The sequence below is a fragment of the Liolophura sinensis genome, chromosome 4 (genome assembly GCF_032854445.1).
Source record: "Liolophura sinensis isolate JHLJ2023 chromosome 4, CUHK_Ljap_v2, whole genome shotgun sequence".
NCBI classification, from domain to species: Eukaryota; Metazoa; Mollusca; class Polyplacophora; order Chitonida; family Chitonidae; genus Liolophura; species Liolophura sinensis.
In genome coordinates, this window is record NC_088298.1 from 15,074,370 (window position 1) to 15,091,564 (window position 17,195).

General features: G+C 37.5%; 1 protein-coding gene across 1 annotated transcript in view; it reads right to left on the bottom strand.

Moving 5' to 3' along the window:
* The window catches only part of LOC135464437 (epidermal growth factor receptor-like), a 160,161-nt gene continuing 142,966 nt past the window's right edge, over positions 1-17,195 (bottom strand). The window contains 14 exon segments of the mRNA XM_064741863.1: positions 1-1,859; positions 2,659-2,802; positions 3,814-4,033; positions 4,499-4,660; positions 7,764-7,862; positions 10,134-10,231; positions 11,213-11,359; positions 11,966-12,041; positions 13,015-13,106; positions 13,754-13,817; positions 14,139-14,423; positions 15,316-15,429; positions 16,642-16,688; positions 16,691-16,806. Coding sequence (XP_064597933.1) covers positions 1,615-1,859; positions 2,659-2,802; positions 3,814-4,033; positions 4,499-4,660; positions 7,764-7,862; positions 10,134-10,231; positions 11,213-11,359; positions 11,966-12,041; positions 13,015-13,106; positions 13,754-13,817; positions 14,139-14,423; positions 15,316-15,429; positions 16,642-16,688; positions 16,691-16,806 — 1,909 coding nt within the window. The 3' untranslated portion in view covers positions 1-1,614.

A 17,195-nucleotide genomic window follows, 5' to 3' on the forward strand; every position in this document is an offset into this window, starting at 1 on the left:
TCAGCACTGGTGTAACCAAACAAGGCTCAGCACTGGTGTTACCAAGCAAGGCCCAGCACTGGTGTAACCACGCAAGGCCCAGCACTGGTGTAAACCAAACAAGGCTCGGCACAGGTGTAACCAAACAAGGCTCAGTACTGGTCTAACCAAGAATGGCTCAGCACAGATGTAACCAAGCAACGCTCAGCACTGGTGTAACCAAGCAAGGCTTAGTACTGGTGCAACCAAACAAGGCTCAGCACTGGTGTAACCAAACAAAGCTCAGCACTGGTGCAACCAAACAAGGTTCAGCACTGGTGTAACCAAACAAGGCTCAGCACTGATGTAACCAAGCAAGGATTAGTACTGGTGTAACCAAGCAAAGGCTCAATACTGGTGTAACCAAACAAAGCTCAGCACTGGTGCAACCAAACAAGGTTCAGCACTGGTGTAACCAAACAAGGCTCAGCACTGGTGTAACCAAGCAAGGATTAGTACTGGTGTAACCAAGTAAAGGCTCAATACTGGTGTAATGAAACAACTGATGGCTCACTAATGGTGTACCCAAACAAGGCTCAATACTGGTTTCACCAAGTTGGGCTGGGTACTGGTGTAACCAAGCAAGGCTTATAGTACTGGTGTAACCAAGATAGGCTTATAGTCCTGGTGTAACCAAGCTAGGCCCTGTACTGGTGTAACCATGGAAGGCTCGGTACTGATGTAACCAAACAACGCTCAGAACTTGTGTAACCAAACCAGGCTTAGTGCTGGTGTAGCCAAGTACTATGTTTTGTAAAATTTTGGTACATATGCTTATAACCAAACAAAGCTCTCTCCTGGTGAGACAAAACAAGGATGCATACTGATGTAGCCAAGCATTTTTTGTTCTGAAGTTTAGGTATAGCCAAACAACACTCAGTACTGTTCTCACTGAACAGGGTTCCACAATGGCGCAGCCAGACACTGCGTCTGCGTTTGCGTGAGAAATCGCTTCTGTACAAACTGGCCTGATATACGTAAAATACACCGGAAACTTGGATGGATAATTCATCAGCTCTACTCGTAGAAATGAAGATTTGATTACTGTCAACCTTTCTACAGAAAACATTTCATCTTTACATAAAATATGTACAAACTTGATCATTAGGTGACCGACATTTCATTTTCACATGTCAAACTATTGTCATTTTACGAGTCGTTTGTTCTTGACAAACGAATTGGTGACGAATTCTGTGTTCAATGTGGTGGTTGCGACAACCAGACTTTGTTAAAGGAATAAATCTGGCTAAAATATTGCTCCTCTTCTACTGTGAGATTTCTTGGCTTCACGAACTAAGTCTGTGAACAAATCAGACGCACAAAATCCGTATTCGCCGCATGTCTAAGCTGTCTATTTTTCCCGCCACTTTTTAAGTGAATTCTATATCAACAGCCACACTGAAATTGAGTTCAAGACCCTACACGTATTTACTCCCTTCAAAGAGGGCGAACGACAACACTTTCATCATCGATAAAAAATATATCACTATATTCCTGTGTTTGTCGTTATCCCGGCCAATCACATTTATCACATCTCACCTTTTTGACCAATCACCATCCAGGAAACAAGTTACTACGGTAACTGAAGAGTAAATATTAAACAGTTGATTCGGAACTGTGATTTAACATCAGTGGCTGCTTCTCTTTTTGCATTTTACCGTAATTGTAATAGTCATGATTGAGGGGCGGTGATAAACGAGCGCTCCCGTTTAGGGGGTCAGTTTCGAACGCATCATCTTGATCGAAGTACTCGGGGTTGTCCACAGTGTTGGACACCACACTCTGGATAAATTTATCTTCCACTTTCGGCAACAGACCTTTTTCTAACTGGTTGTAGTATTCTGCAAGAAAAGTAAATTACAGTTAATTACACATTCAAGAAGTTTCTCCATTCAGACTTACTTTTATTTATTTATTTTTTTTTTGATTTCTTATTTTTTATTTTACACAGATCGTGGAGACAACAACAAAACTTCACCATATACATGACAAACCTCTTGAAAGTAGTAAATTCAGAAAATTTTTATCCAAAGCTGAAAATGCAAAACATATGATCTGAGGATACGCAAAATAACGAAATTTCATAACAACTGGACAAAATTTGGATAGGTCACTGCAGAGAAACCAAAGTTTGCGTGAGTAAGTGAATGAGTGATTGAGGTTTAATGTCCTACTTCCGAAGTTTGAAGCGTGGGAGTTGGCCATGGATTGGTGTGCTGCCAGCAGGAGGAGGTGTTGACATACACTACCCTAATTCTTCTAAAATTTGGGACAATTATTAGTAGTGTTCAAAGTACAATATTACATTTCTTTTCAGCTTGGGACAGTTATTAGTAGTGTTCAAAGTACAATATTACATTTCTTTACTAGCCTTTTGGAAAAGATATGAGCATGTTGTTCGTTGAAAAAACAAGACACACAATATTTCAGCTACAATTCGATATATATTGGCTACAATGAGCAGATCAGGTTTCCCAAAAACCAGAAGACAGAAATAGAGTAATACAACAATACATGTCCACTGTAACTTATGATATACACAACATGGGTCTTTCTCGCTTTCTTCAAAGGTGTGTTTTCAAAAATGTCAGGTACATGTAAGGTACTTATTTTCACGCTTGAAGAAGGAAAATGCGTCACCTTTAGAGTCAATAAGATCCATGTAAGCTGCAGGGTTTGAGGACTTGGGTTGCAGGTAATCATCTTCATCGATGGGAAGCGGGGGCACTGGTGGGGAGTTTAGGCCATTGGGGCTCAATGGGGGTGTCAGGCCATCTGTACAATCTGAAAATGGCCCAAAAGTAAAGAACACATGCTTACACGTACATGTAGCTGTTGACTCACTAGCTTTTTCACACTTACTTACACTGAAGAAAACATATCACATTTAATCTGCAATGAAAATTGTGTTTATTTATTTACTTCTATGGTTAAGATAATTTCATTTGACTGACAGAAAAAATTAGTGGCCCTAAATGACAACAAATTTTATCCAGGACTAACTTGCCCATTTTGCCCAATTCTGAGAGATCAATGATTTCAGAATGGTGTTTTGAGGTTTGCTTAGAACATGGGACGATGTTCCACTGGGAAAGTTTCAGCAACAAAAATAATATTTTGTAACATCTATTTGTCTCTGAAAATGCATTTTTGGCCCTGAAAAAGCATCAATACCTGTCAAAGATGTCAAAAACATGACCATGATTAAAAAGACTTATACCACATCCAGAGGCATGGACAATTTCATTGTTATGTGCGTGTAAATTGTTTGCAAAATATCACTCACAAAAGTCAACTCATTCCTGTTTTCTCACAGTTAAAAAGTTTCAAATGTGATTTTGACCTGCAGTGTAAAATCTTTTCATGAAATCTGCCCAGAATAAAAATAATACAAAAGCAAGAAGAGAAAAAGAGTCAATTCAATGTGCTATCTTTTGCTGCCCAGTGGGAATAGCAACTCAGCAGGTCCAAGCTGAACAGATTGCTACTCTCTTGTTATGTATGAGGATTACATTATCACTTTGTCCACAAAACCTTGTTCATATCTGCAAACTGACCAATGGCATGCAGGAATGAACGACTGAGTGCACAGCTAGGCCCAAATTGCTGTCAGCAGGAAAGGTTCCACATGAACATTCAGTTTCAAATTTTGTAACCTTTACATGAAATATGAGCCCAAAAAATCATGCCAGAAATTGTTCAATTTGTTTAAATAGTGCAACTATTTCATTCATTTACAAACTGAGGCAACTTTCAGGTTCTTTTGCAATATAATTAAATGATGACCTTCCTGACCTTTGCTGAAGTTCAGCATCTTCATGGGATCTGAGCTGTAGCGCGAGTTGGCACTGTCGCCACGTCCTCTGTTCGGCGACTGTCGCCGCCGCGATGCCTGCTCCAGGTGGCCGTACCGCTTCTCTCGCCGCGGTTGGTTCTCATCCTTCACTATGGAGTTTGCGGCTCCTCCGTCATCCTCCCAAACTGGAAGATCGTCCTCTTCTGGTCGATACAGCGGCTGTAAGCGGTAAATAGAAAACTGCACTGATTAAAGAAGATATACAGCGGACCACTGGTCACAGACCTATAGTTCGCTGAAGTGTGAATTTCGAGAAAAAACCCAGGACTACTTTTTGTCACTTTATTAATAGTATAAAGCATGATCATTCCGAAAGCTATTGCTAAAAATCAAAAATTTATTTATTTATTTGACGTTTTATGGCGACCTCATGGATATTTCACTTACTTTCACTTATGTGGCCAGCATTATGGTGGGAGGAAACTGGGCAGAGCCCGGGGGAACCCATGACCATCCGCAGGTTGCTAGCAGACCTTCCCACGTGTGGCCGGAGAGGAAGCCAGCATGAGCTGGACTTGAACTCACAGCGACCGCATTGGTGAGAGGCTTCCGTGTCATTATGCTCCATTAGCGCGCTAACCAACTGTTTTACTCTGGGTCAAAGTCAAGACAAAGTTATCTCACCTTTGTCAGGGAATTGTTGGCGTGCGACTCTCTCATGGCCTGAGGTTTGAGATATTCTTCAGCATCCATTATTAAATCTGGGTCGTCGATGGCAACGCTTAAATTTCGAATCATGTCATTTCTGTCATATGTGTGACTGGGTAGGCGCATCAGTTTGTCACCCTGTAACAGAGTCAAATACATGTAACAAAAACAAAAACAAAAAAACAACTTTTATTCACCAGCATTGAAGCGAATGACATTTGTATGCTCAGGCCATAACTTTTCAAACCCAAATATGATGTGATCAATACAGCTTGGTGAAATGAAGCGTCTGATGTTAATCAGCGATTGGATAATTTCGATACCGATTATTATAATGGTTACAGAAATGTATGTGAAAATGTAAATGAAACATTATTAATGAATTATTAAAACATTTTGGTTAACGTAATCATGTTAGTATTTCTATCTAACTGGATAACTTCACATCTGACATCATGCTTTTGAGTGAACAATTCAACGTAACTATAATTCTCCAACCTTTACACATGTTTGCAAAATACTTATTCTTCTTTGTAGACTGTTCAAATTATACTTTTCTGTGAAGCCCTGTAACTGGCCAATCCAGCCAATGAAGTTTTTTCTCCAAAATCAAATTATAAATGTGCATAAATTTCCACTGTAACTTGCTCTTTCAAACGCGAAAATGGTTGAGGGATTAGGGTAGTATGAAATAATATTTAATCGACCCAATATTTTAGTCAGTCAATCCAAATTATACACTAATATGGTAATTTAACCCTAATCACTTGGCAGAAAAAGAGTTAACATAATCCTAAACACATGGTGCAGTGTGGGTGTGTAGACCTTTTGTAGAACAAAGTCATGCAAAAAAAACCTTGCGCTATCTGGCGTTACGTGAATCGTATCTTGCAGTCCAGTAATGGACCACCAACAATATGTTCTGTATTCAACAACAACAGCCTATGAAATTCTTATCTGTCTTTTTGCTTTACTTTTTTTTCTTGATTCCTATGTAAAGAATCCCAGTCGGAGATTAATGGCATGACTGAAGAATAGTTTTGACGCTGATAATTAAATCTTTCTTCATAAAAATTCCTCAACCTTCGGGAAAAAAACATCAAGTGGTCCTATATAAAGGTGAATGGATGTGTAAATTAGAATAAAAAAAATGTCACCCGAAAGCACAGTAGCACAAAAATGCTGATGAAACATTCAACTTGATATCTATGTATGCAACAGCAAGAAACACAAGACTCAAAGAGAAAACAAAATTGACATGCACAAGAATCATGCAATGACATACTGAAGTCTTGGACAAGCAATCATTCAAATCATGATCAGACAGAGTCTATATTACAAAACTACAGAAGAATATATCACAAAAGATGCAAAAATCCCAAAATGACATCTAAAGCAAATGACTGAGACTTTCAGTCTTCAACAGAGACCTTCAGTTGGAAGTTACAAGTTGAAATTGGAAGTTGTAACTTCAAACTAGAATGGGTAATTTAATTCTGTTTTGAAGTTAAAAGTTTGTACTTGTAATTTCTAACTAAACTTCTCCAATACCTAAAAAAAAAACCCCTCTTTCTTTGACAAGATATTACTGGCTATAAAAATGACCTATCATAAGAAAACCCAAATCCATTCAACTACTTTTTTATACATTACAATCACTGGATACGTGTTTACAAAGTCAAGCTCCACAAATATTTAACTATTAATGGAGCAAAGCCGTCAGCAAACAAACCAATTTTTTGCTGTTTAAAACACCTAAATGGATATCAGTTTTCACCTCTGTAATATATCACGGGTCGGTTTCACGAATGGCACTCAGTTAAGTACGGTCCTTAACTACCACGACAACGTATGTTACAGAGATATAAAGAGCACTTAGCTAAGGCCTACTTAACACTAAGTACACTTCATGAAACCAAAACCAGTATGATATACATGTATAAGTACAGCACCAAATTTTTTCATCACATCAAATAGCACCAGATACCATCACACCCTGATATTCTGCAAGGTCTGGATTTCCTCAGACTGGATTATCTCCCTTTTTTTTCACCCACCCCCATCCCTTCTAACTTTTTTTTTTCCATTTTCTACATGACTTCTACGTGATCTGATTCACATGTTTAATTAATTAACGTATTAATTAATTAATTTCTTTTCAGAAACAATGACACCTACACATACATGTATGCCATGAGGAGAGAAATGTCCATACAGGCAAGATGCTATTAAAAATATAACATTCATTGAAAAAAAAAAATCCCAGAAACAAGTCCACGTTGGTGTCGGGATTAAAGTGAAATTCATGGGTCAACGGAGACAGGAAGTCATCATGCTGGCTGGTGCACAGGAGGATGCTGGGAAAAAGATTACTTAATGCAACTAAAAGGTCATCATTTGTCCCTGCTTCAGCAGAATTGCAAAAACAATTTTCTTATCAAACCACGGTATCAATTGTTTACACTACTTGACTTCAAGAGGCTATCCCGTTTCACTTGCAAGCTGCTACTTATAATGTTCAAATATTATCCATGTAATCTTCATGATATATGAACCAAAATTTCACATGACAAAGTTTCACATTTATCTGATTCTGAGCCTTATTGTTTTTGGAAAAATTTTTTCAGGTTTGCTTGGAGGGTGGGGTCATAACTTAGTGGGGAAAATGTACGTTTCAGCACCAAAAGTAAAGTTTGTGGGGGGAGTGGATTTTTACATATTTTACTGTATTTAGTGTTATCACTATTATTTTTTCAGAGCTCCCAGGCAAAACAGTTGTATTTCTGGTTCTTTTCTTGAAATATAGACATATATACACAGACTGAAAATAAAAAAAAACACGACAAACTTAACACAATTGATTCAGATAACAAGTTTCACAATTTTGTGAGTTCTGTAGATATTAAAATGATGTTTTTCTATTATTTTTTTTTTCTTTTTGAAGGAACATATTGAACATTACATTCTACAAAATTATTTTTTATGACCATCGTTGAATCCAAAAAATATAATTTTTTTTTTGTAAATATTAAGGGTAAATACAGTAATGTATATGTATAATATTTTAATGCAACAATATTTATGTGTCACAAATTTATGAAGCCACCATGCATTTTGCTGTGAACTCTACCAAAAAAAAAAAAAAAAATCAAAACAAATACCGTCAAAAGAAAAAAAAAAACTGAGGAAGCAGGGACGAACACCAGGCTTAAATTATACCAGTATTACAGCAAACAACTACCTCGTCCAGGAATGAAATCACGGGAGAACGAGTTGACCTATCAAAGGTCATGAGTTCAATATCATTGACGTCCTCGGGAAGTTTCTGGAGTCCTTCGCCCTGTCAGGTTTCAAACAAATAATTGGCGAACCAATTCAAGTAACCAATTTTTAATTTGGAACCCACTGTAACATCATTAGATACAAGAGCTATCTTCCTGTTTTTCTTTTTCTGAGTCACTGGCCTCCATTTGAAATGAAACTCTTTTTGCTTTGCATTTTTTTTTTTAAATAAAAAAAAATTTTAATATAATTTCTCAAATATTTGAAAGTTAAATTATTTGTTCATTAGCTACATTATGCAAATTTTTCTGCCTTAACACATACTATACTTCACCTTAAGTCTGGCCTGAAAATATGTCCTTTCAGAAACAAAATAAAGGCTTTCATCAACCTTCACAAGAGTCTCAAGTGGCCCTCCTAGGGCCATCAAGCAAATGTGTCACTTGTGTCACTAGTGCAGCATAATGATCCAGAAGCCTCTCACCAATGTGGTCACTGTGAGGTCTGCCAGCAACCTGCGGATGGTCGTGGGTTTGCCTTGGGCTGTGCCTAGTTTCCTCCCACCATAATGCTGGCCGCCGTAATATAAGTGAAATATTCTTGAGTATGACGTAAAACACCAATAAAATAAATAAATAAATGAAAGATACTAACCTTTAGGTGAAGTACAGTGATCATAGCAGTTTTGTTTAATAGTTTTATCCACTAATTTTTTAAAAAGTAAGATAAATAGTTTCTCAAAATATTACAAGTAAATCACTCTGTCAATCCTGTCACACAATTTATAAAGCACTTTCAGGTGAACAAGATTTCTCACATTTAAAAAAGTTTTTCTTGGACTTTTCTTAAAATTTCTTTACATTGACAACACGTTTTCCATGCTGCAGATCAGAGAAAAATCTCTATGCATTTGTACAGCAGACCCTAATACCAACGCTTCTTGCTTGACAAAATGGCAAATTTAAATATTGCAAACGAAAAACAAAATATGCAAATTCCTAAGTTAAATGTAAACACACTTTAAAACCACTAGTCGAGATGAAAGGATACACTTACATATGATTAAATGCGACAGCCAATAAAAAAGGTTCAGAACTAATGATAAACCAATCGAATCCAAGCACAAAAACTGAACGACACCCAATAGAAAGGCAGGCCATGATAAAAAACATCCAATCAGAAACAAACACATGTTCAAACCAATTGCATTTTTAAAGGAGAATAAAAATGTATGAAATCTACCCTGAAATATGGGACATTATAATACCGAGATGAGACCAAAATGAGATTTCAATGAGGACCAAATTTGCAAAATAAGAAATGACTGATATCTTTTGAAGTTGAATACACATCAAACCCCAACATGCATAGCCATTAGTGCATTTCAGTAAATGAAAAATAAACAATCAGAGAAAAAGAAACATTGTTTCATTGATGATTTTCCATCATTAAAACAAAAATGGATGTAACTGGCTTAAAATATTGATACTCCAATTCAGAGTAGGACATTGGTTGAACAGCTCACTGAGACTGGTGAATCACTCTTTGGTCAAAATTAAAAATCTTCAATCTTTCAAGATAAAAGAAGTCAAATTAAGAAAATGTTGACATTTTAAATCAAAAAAAAAATGGCTGAACTCTATACTATTGCATATTCCAAGATTTAGCAGTTTTATTATGTTAGGTTATTAGATGTCTTGGCAATGTTCCCTGTGTAAATGTAGTAAATGAGGTAACTTTCATGAGATTCTGCTCATGAGATACAGATTTCTTCTTAGAAATAGAATTCACAGCACCGTAAGATATATGTTCTGTTTTTGTTATCATTTTGGTCACAAATATTTTTTTTTTTTGTGGCATCAATGGAAAAATAACGACTTTCTTCAGCAGAGGATTGTGAGCAGATATCATGTAAAAGGATAGGCTAGCTAAACTGTGCCCCAAAGCAGTGAGGTCATTTCACAAAGGGATGTCACTCTATTGTGAAAAGGACGCAACCCAAAAAACTGTAATGTGGTAATAACACACCTATCTAAACCTAACACACCTAAGTCAAAAAAAAAAAAAAGGGTTTGGATAGCCTTATGAAAAACAAAAAACCCTGCAGCGAATCAAAACTTCTGCCTAAAACTGCACTCTGCTGCTTCATAATTCAATTTAGCAAAATAATGAATATTAAGAGAGTCACAATCCTGTAACCTATGCATTCAGGAGTAAACAATGCCCTACAGACATGTTCAGAACATGACAGGAGAAATGTGCATATTGAGAGCAAAACAGATTGAAAGGCAAACTGATTGGCAATCAGAGCACAAGGTTTGCCCCTTACCGGTATGACCAGATAACGGCCTGGGTCCCGTGCCATTTTTGAAAATTCCTCAGCTAGTTCTTTGAAGGACGGCCTGCTGTCTGCATCTAACATCCAGCCTGTTAGCAGGAAAGAAAGATATAGAATATAAAAGGAGGAAAAATAAATGTATCTCACAAAATGTATAATTATGTCGCAAAATGTATAATTATGTCGCTAAATGTATAATTATGTCACAAAATGTATAATTATGTCACAAAATGTATAATTATGTCGCTAAATGTAGAATTATGTCATTAAATGTAGAATTATGTCGCTAAATGTAGAATTATGTCGCTAAATGTAGAATTATGTCACTAAAAATGTATAATCATGAGAGAATTACAGTGTACTGACATTTATTTTTATTTACTTATTTATCTGACTGGTGTTCAGCAAGGTACTGAAGAATCTTTTTCTCATACCATGGCAGTCAGTTTATGGTAAGCTATAGGAAACTGGAGTTCTTGTAGTAAACCACTGATCTTTGTACATTGTACCTGACAAACCTCATGACTTAAAGCTACAGCCTAATCAGCAAGATATGGATTTGCACTTTACTTTTTTTCTGGATGTACCATACACAAGAACATATCGTGCACACAGACAAATACTCAGATTTGATCATCATCGTACAGACATCCATGGTGCAGAGAGACAAATGCCCACATGTGATCATTATCACACAGACATCCTTGGTGCAGAGAGACACTCACACTTCATTATTATCATATAGACATCCTTGGTGCAGACAGACAAATCTTCACACTTCATCATTATCACAACGACATCCTTGGTGCAGAGAGACACTCACACCTCATCATTATCATACAGACGTCCATGGTGCAAAGAGACAAACACTCACACTTCATCATCACCACACAAAGATCCTTGGTGCAGAGACACACTCACACTTCATCATTATCATACAGATATCCTTGGTGCAGAGAGACAAATACTCACACTTGATCATTATCACACAGACATCTTTGATGCAGAGAGACACTCACACTTGATCATTATCATACAGACATCCATGGTGCAGAGAGACAAATACTCACACTTGATCATAATCATATAGACATCGATGGTGCAAATAGATGGCTGTGGAAGCCTCTCCCCTTTCTCCAGAAGGTCAGGGACGTCACGCGCACGAATCGTATCATACGGACGCTGTCCATACGTAAACAATTCCCACACGGTCACGCCTTCACCACGAATGAGAAATGTAAAACACATCAAGAACAAATCTTGAAATGTACGCAACAGTTTTATGGGAACACATCACAATAATATTTGTAGACTATGAGTGCCTCTTCATCTTCAGTTAACGGACTGAGAAGCTTCTTCATGGTATTACGTCAAATTTGAGAGCAAAGAATGCAATGTACACAAAATGAGAAACATAGAACACATCTGAAAATGTACACAACATTTCACTATTTATCAGGATAACACATCATGATAACGCTTGTTAACCATGAGTACCTCTTCATTTTCAGCAAAGGAAAATGTATGAGAAGGTTCTTCATGGTCTGGGGTCAGATTTAATGACAAATTAGACCCATTACACACTTGCTTGATTAGGCTTTAATGCCATACTCTAGAATATTAGGTTTATAGAAAGGCAGTCTGATGAATGGATCAAGAACTCATAAACATAAAGAAAATAAAGGCTTAATGCTGTACATTAGGTTACTGACAAGCCCTCCAGACAGTGTCGAAACAGCAGAAGCTGGGTTCAAACAGATGAAAGTGAATGGTAAATGAAATCAGAAACGGAAAAATGAAATGAAATGGAAAAGAATATTTACCATAGCTCCAGCAGTCACTTTTATGGGTAAAGACTCTGTGCTGAATACACTCTAAAGCAAGCCATTTTATTGGCATCTGAAAAAAAAAACATTACTACAATAAATATGGATGTTTATAGAGAGAATATGGAAGACTACAAGATACGTGTAAATATGGAAGTGCACAGCATGGATATAGAGGTGTACATAATGGATATGAAGTTGTACAGGATGAATATTGAATTGTATAGAATGGATATGCAGGTGTACAGAATAAATATGGAGGTGTACAGAATGGATAGGGAGGTGTACAGAATGGATATGGAGGTGTACAAAATGACTACAGAATAAATAAAGAGTTGTACAGAATGAACATAGAGGTGCAAAGAATGGATATGGAGATGTAAAGAATGGATACGAGGGGTAGGGAATGGATAGGAAGGCGTGCAAAATGGATATGGAGGTGCAAAAAATAAATATGTGGTACAGAATGGATAATGAAGTTGTACAGAATGAATATCGAGTTGTATATTGTTTTATTTATTTGACTGGTGTTTTACGCCATACTCAAAAGTATTTTACTTATACGACGGCGGCCAGCATTATGGTGGAGGAAACCCACGACCATCCGCAGGTTGCTAGAAGACCTTCCCAAGTACAGTCTTGGTAAGAGGCTCCTGGGTTTTCACGCTGCGCTAGCGAGCTAACCAACTGACCAATGGAGGCTCCTTGAGTTGTACACAAGGGATGTGTGAGAGTACAGAATGGATATGGAGAAGTACAGAATCCATAAAGAGGTATACAGAATGGATACGGAGGTGTACAGAATGAATATGGAATTGTACAGAATGAATATGTACAGAATGGATATGGAAGTGTACAGAATGAATATGGAGGTGTACAGAATGAATATGGAGGTATACAGAATGAATATGTACAGAATGGATACGGAGGTGTACAGAATGAATATGGAAGTGTATATAATGAATAAGGAAAAGTACACAACTAATTTACATGACTAACCACGGTGAATACACCACATTTTTTCCCCACATTATGCCCATCCTTACCTTTCCTCCAGCAGCGTGATACTCAGCCTCCTCAAAGTCAAGTAACTTTGCCAGACCAAAGTCAGTGATCCGTACATGACCTGGTGCTTGAACTACAACAACAACAACAACATGACAACGCAAAACATGGAAACAACACTCAGAACATACTGATACTGGAGAATTCGGGTTGGAGGGTATGTGGGCGCGAGGGGGGGGGGGTGTCGCTAAAGGGTCCTTGCTGGCTACTAAATACAGTGGTATAATCCACATCAGTAAACCAAGGTGAACTCTGTGGTTGCAAGTTCAACTATAACTCTCGCCAGAAATAGAGCGTTTCCTTCTTTTTTATTAACTTGAACCCCAGTCACAAAAGTGAATATATTGAATTTATTTTAGTTGACTTTTGTGTTTCACTCTTCTGTAACTCTTCAACCTTTTTGTATGTTTCCAAGGTGTTAATTCAAGTTTATTCTGAAGGCATTATTCTGTGTACACCGGTAAAATTACACTTTTGTGAAGCTCTGAAATTTGCACTGAAAGTTGCTCTTACATATGTGAAAAGGTTGAGGACTTAGGGTAAATTAGGTGGTCTACTTTAGCAGTCATGAGTGAAGGTGAGATGTCTCAATCTTCAGGACAAAAATTCAACACTGTAAATAACTTAAAATGTACATGTAATATTACGTTAATTCCATGCCTGGAGTTGCCCAGATTTTATACCTACTCCACCATACACACTCTAGTGGTGGAAACTTACCCAGTACATTCCTGGCAGCTAGATCTCTGTGTACAATACCTCTCTCCTCCAGGTACATCATTCCCTAGAATACAAAACACTAGATGTGAACACAAATCACAGGCGAGTACAAGTAAAATATATACATAACGACAGGTAAATCTTGATACACAATCACAGGCGAGGTCAGATAAATCATTGTTGTGTACAGGTAAAAAGACTGCAATCTTTTCTTTATCCTTACGCAGGTGTACACATATTTTTCCATTTTGCACTTACTCTTTTAAATCTAAGACATCACAATGTGGTTCCAATACTGCCATCATAGCATTAAGCCATAATCATTCATTCAATTATTCATTCTAAATTTTGCGCCAATTCGCGTCATCTTACATGACGTTCTCACCTTTGCGATCTGTGTGCACCAGTTGAGCAGAACTTTAGAGCTGATATGGTCCTTGTTTTTCCGCACATAATCCAGAAGGTTTCCGAGCGGCATCAGTTGTGTGATCAACATCATCTGAGCCGTCATGCACACCGCCAGAATGCGGATGCAATAGCGGTTCTCCACAGATGCCATAACGCGCGCTTCTTCCAAAAGTTCTTTGTTCTGATCAGGCGATGTCCCTTCCTGTAGGACTTTAATGGCCACAGGTATTTTCACATGTTCACCATCTGGATTCCAAATGCCCTACACACAACAACAGCAACAAAGTAAGTTTACAGAGAAAATCTTACAAAGTGAGGTTTTGAGAAGCATAAATATTGTTTGAGTGACAGGTGATATACAACCCATGGAATCAGCATTGACTGGGTTACCCTACTGAAATTTCAATGAAAACAATGAGAAATTTTCCAAAACAATGCAATTCTGGTCCAAACTGTGAAATCTGTTGTTCATTCCTGCCTTAGTATAAAGACCATTTGCCACCAACGGATCATCTCAAAGGCAGGAATGAACAAGAGTACAAAATTTCCACTGTTTTCCCATGATAAAATTATAGTCATTCTTACCTCCATAAGATGATTTATTGATTTATTTGATTCGGGTTTTACGCCATACTCATGAATATTTTCACTTATACCATGGCAGCCAGCATTATGGTAGAATTAAACCGGGGCAGTGCCTGGAGGAAACCCACTACCATCCACAGGTTGCTGACAGACCTTCTCACTTACGGCCGGAGAGGAAGCCAGCATGAGCTGAACTTGAACTCACAGCGACTGCATTGGTGAGAGGCTCCTGGGTCATTACGCTGCGCTAGCGTGCTAACCTACTGAGCACCATTCTTTGTTAGAACATGTCATAAATAAAATACACAGTAAGACAAATAATGTCATATTATCAAGGTATCTGACAATAACAGGGTCAACCAAAGTCACCAGATTTTTATAACTTTTTGTGTACAGAGAATACTGAGAGTGCCAAACTTTGTGTTCTACACTTGGAGTGATTACAAGTTATATGGAAACACTGATGTCACCTGTCTAGCCGAACTAATCATGTAATGTTACACAAATTATCCTTATTGGTTGGCGACATTGGTGTTTTTGCATAATTATATGTGCCTATGTATATGCACCTTATAGACAGTTCCAAATGCCCCTGAACCAATAATGCTCCCTTTGCGCAGTTCCGACTCTTTGATCAGTCTCAGCTGAGCAAGATCTGGCTTTGCTTCTGTCGGGGTCATCGGCTTTAAAGTGAAAAAAAAAAATATACAATGTTGGAAAGCCCTAAAACAATTAAATTATTAAAAATGACTTAACATCACACATTATTTAATATAAAGATGCAAAACTTTTGCAGGAGCAAGCTGGTTTTCGAACTCAAAAATGACCCTGCACACAACTTATATGAAAATCGGACAGTATTTCGAGGGGAACCATCATTATGTGAAAGAATATACAAACTGAACAACAAAAACGAGTGAAATTTACTACATCAATAATTTATCTTGTATTTATCCCCAATTTTCATAAGTAGAAGTTTGCTTATGTTTTTCTCAGGTTAGACATTTTTAGCAAATGTCGTAACACGATATTCTGTCTCCTTGCAACTGGTCAGTCTCTACGGCCAGATCAAAACGCCAATCCCAAAGGCTAACTAACTTATGGTGCCGCCTCACTGCACACCACATACCCAAAATGACCATGACTAACTTGCTCATTTTTCCGGATTCTGAGAGGTTGACTTTAGAAAGATGTTTTGAGGTTTGTTTGGAACATGGGAGGATATTCAACTGGAAAATTTTAAGTTTCCGCACCAAAAAATAATATTTTGCAACATTTATTTGCCTCCAAAAATGCACTTTTGTGGCTGAAACTTTAGGTCATTTAGGTATATCAATGACACCAGACATGACGCTGAACAAATTGCCACAAACAATAAACTCGATCTCTATATGTAACTTGTGCTGGTGAAGCTATGTACCAAGTTTTGATCCAATATTAAAGATGAACCATACTGAAAAAAGCGGAAAATATTCGGACAACTGATTTGAGATGGATGGATGTACTGAGTTGTAAACCTCAAAAGCGGAAAAAATTCGGACAACTGATTTGAGATGGATGGATGTACTGAGTTGTAAACCTACAGTCTCTTCATGGCACTAATAACGGAAGCGTGTCAAACGCCCGGCAGTGAACCTTGATGTCAAACATAACGTTTCCCAGCTCATCATTATGACGTCACAATAAACATTGCAGTACAGACTAATACACCACAACATTGTAGAGGTTGCGCAACAATCAATTTTTGTCGTAACAATAGGTGGAGATCCTGCTTCACAATGACACCACATTACGGGATTAAAAAATACACTGCCTTCTAATTACCCAAGCTTTGGTCAGACATTCTAAAACCTACACTCATCAACTAAAGACAAAATCCCATCAATAATGCCTACCTCAACATCGTCAAATCCGGTCATCCTGGCGGTAAGCCGTACAGTCTTTCCTTGGCTCGGGCACGCTGTTTATACCATCGTGCCACCATGAGCAAAGCTCCAATCAGCACGAGGAATCCAAAGATGCTCGTGCATAAAATTATGATCAAGTTTTTCTGGTCCTCTCTTTGAACGTAAGATAAGGAAAAAAGAATATATAAATGCAAGATGAAAGAAAAAAACACAGATGTGTGAATGCAGGATAAGGAAAAAAAGGGCATGTAGCAACAAGAAATATAAATTGTTACAGGTAATGCCATGAAAAAAGTCCTATGCATTGAATATTAGGTGTTTTAATAAATAGCTATGCAGTAAATTTAAAGCGATTCACTTGCAAGATGCTTTTTTTTTCCTTACCGCCAGAAATCTATGGGTTGGATATGCAATGCACTTGTAGCGTTAGCGTTACAACAGATTTTGGGCATTGTGTATTCATTAGAAACCTTAATGATGCAAAACTCTTACATCCACATCTCCAAAACATTCAGAAGATTTGGTCATTTTTGAAAATTATT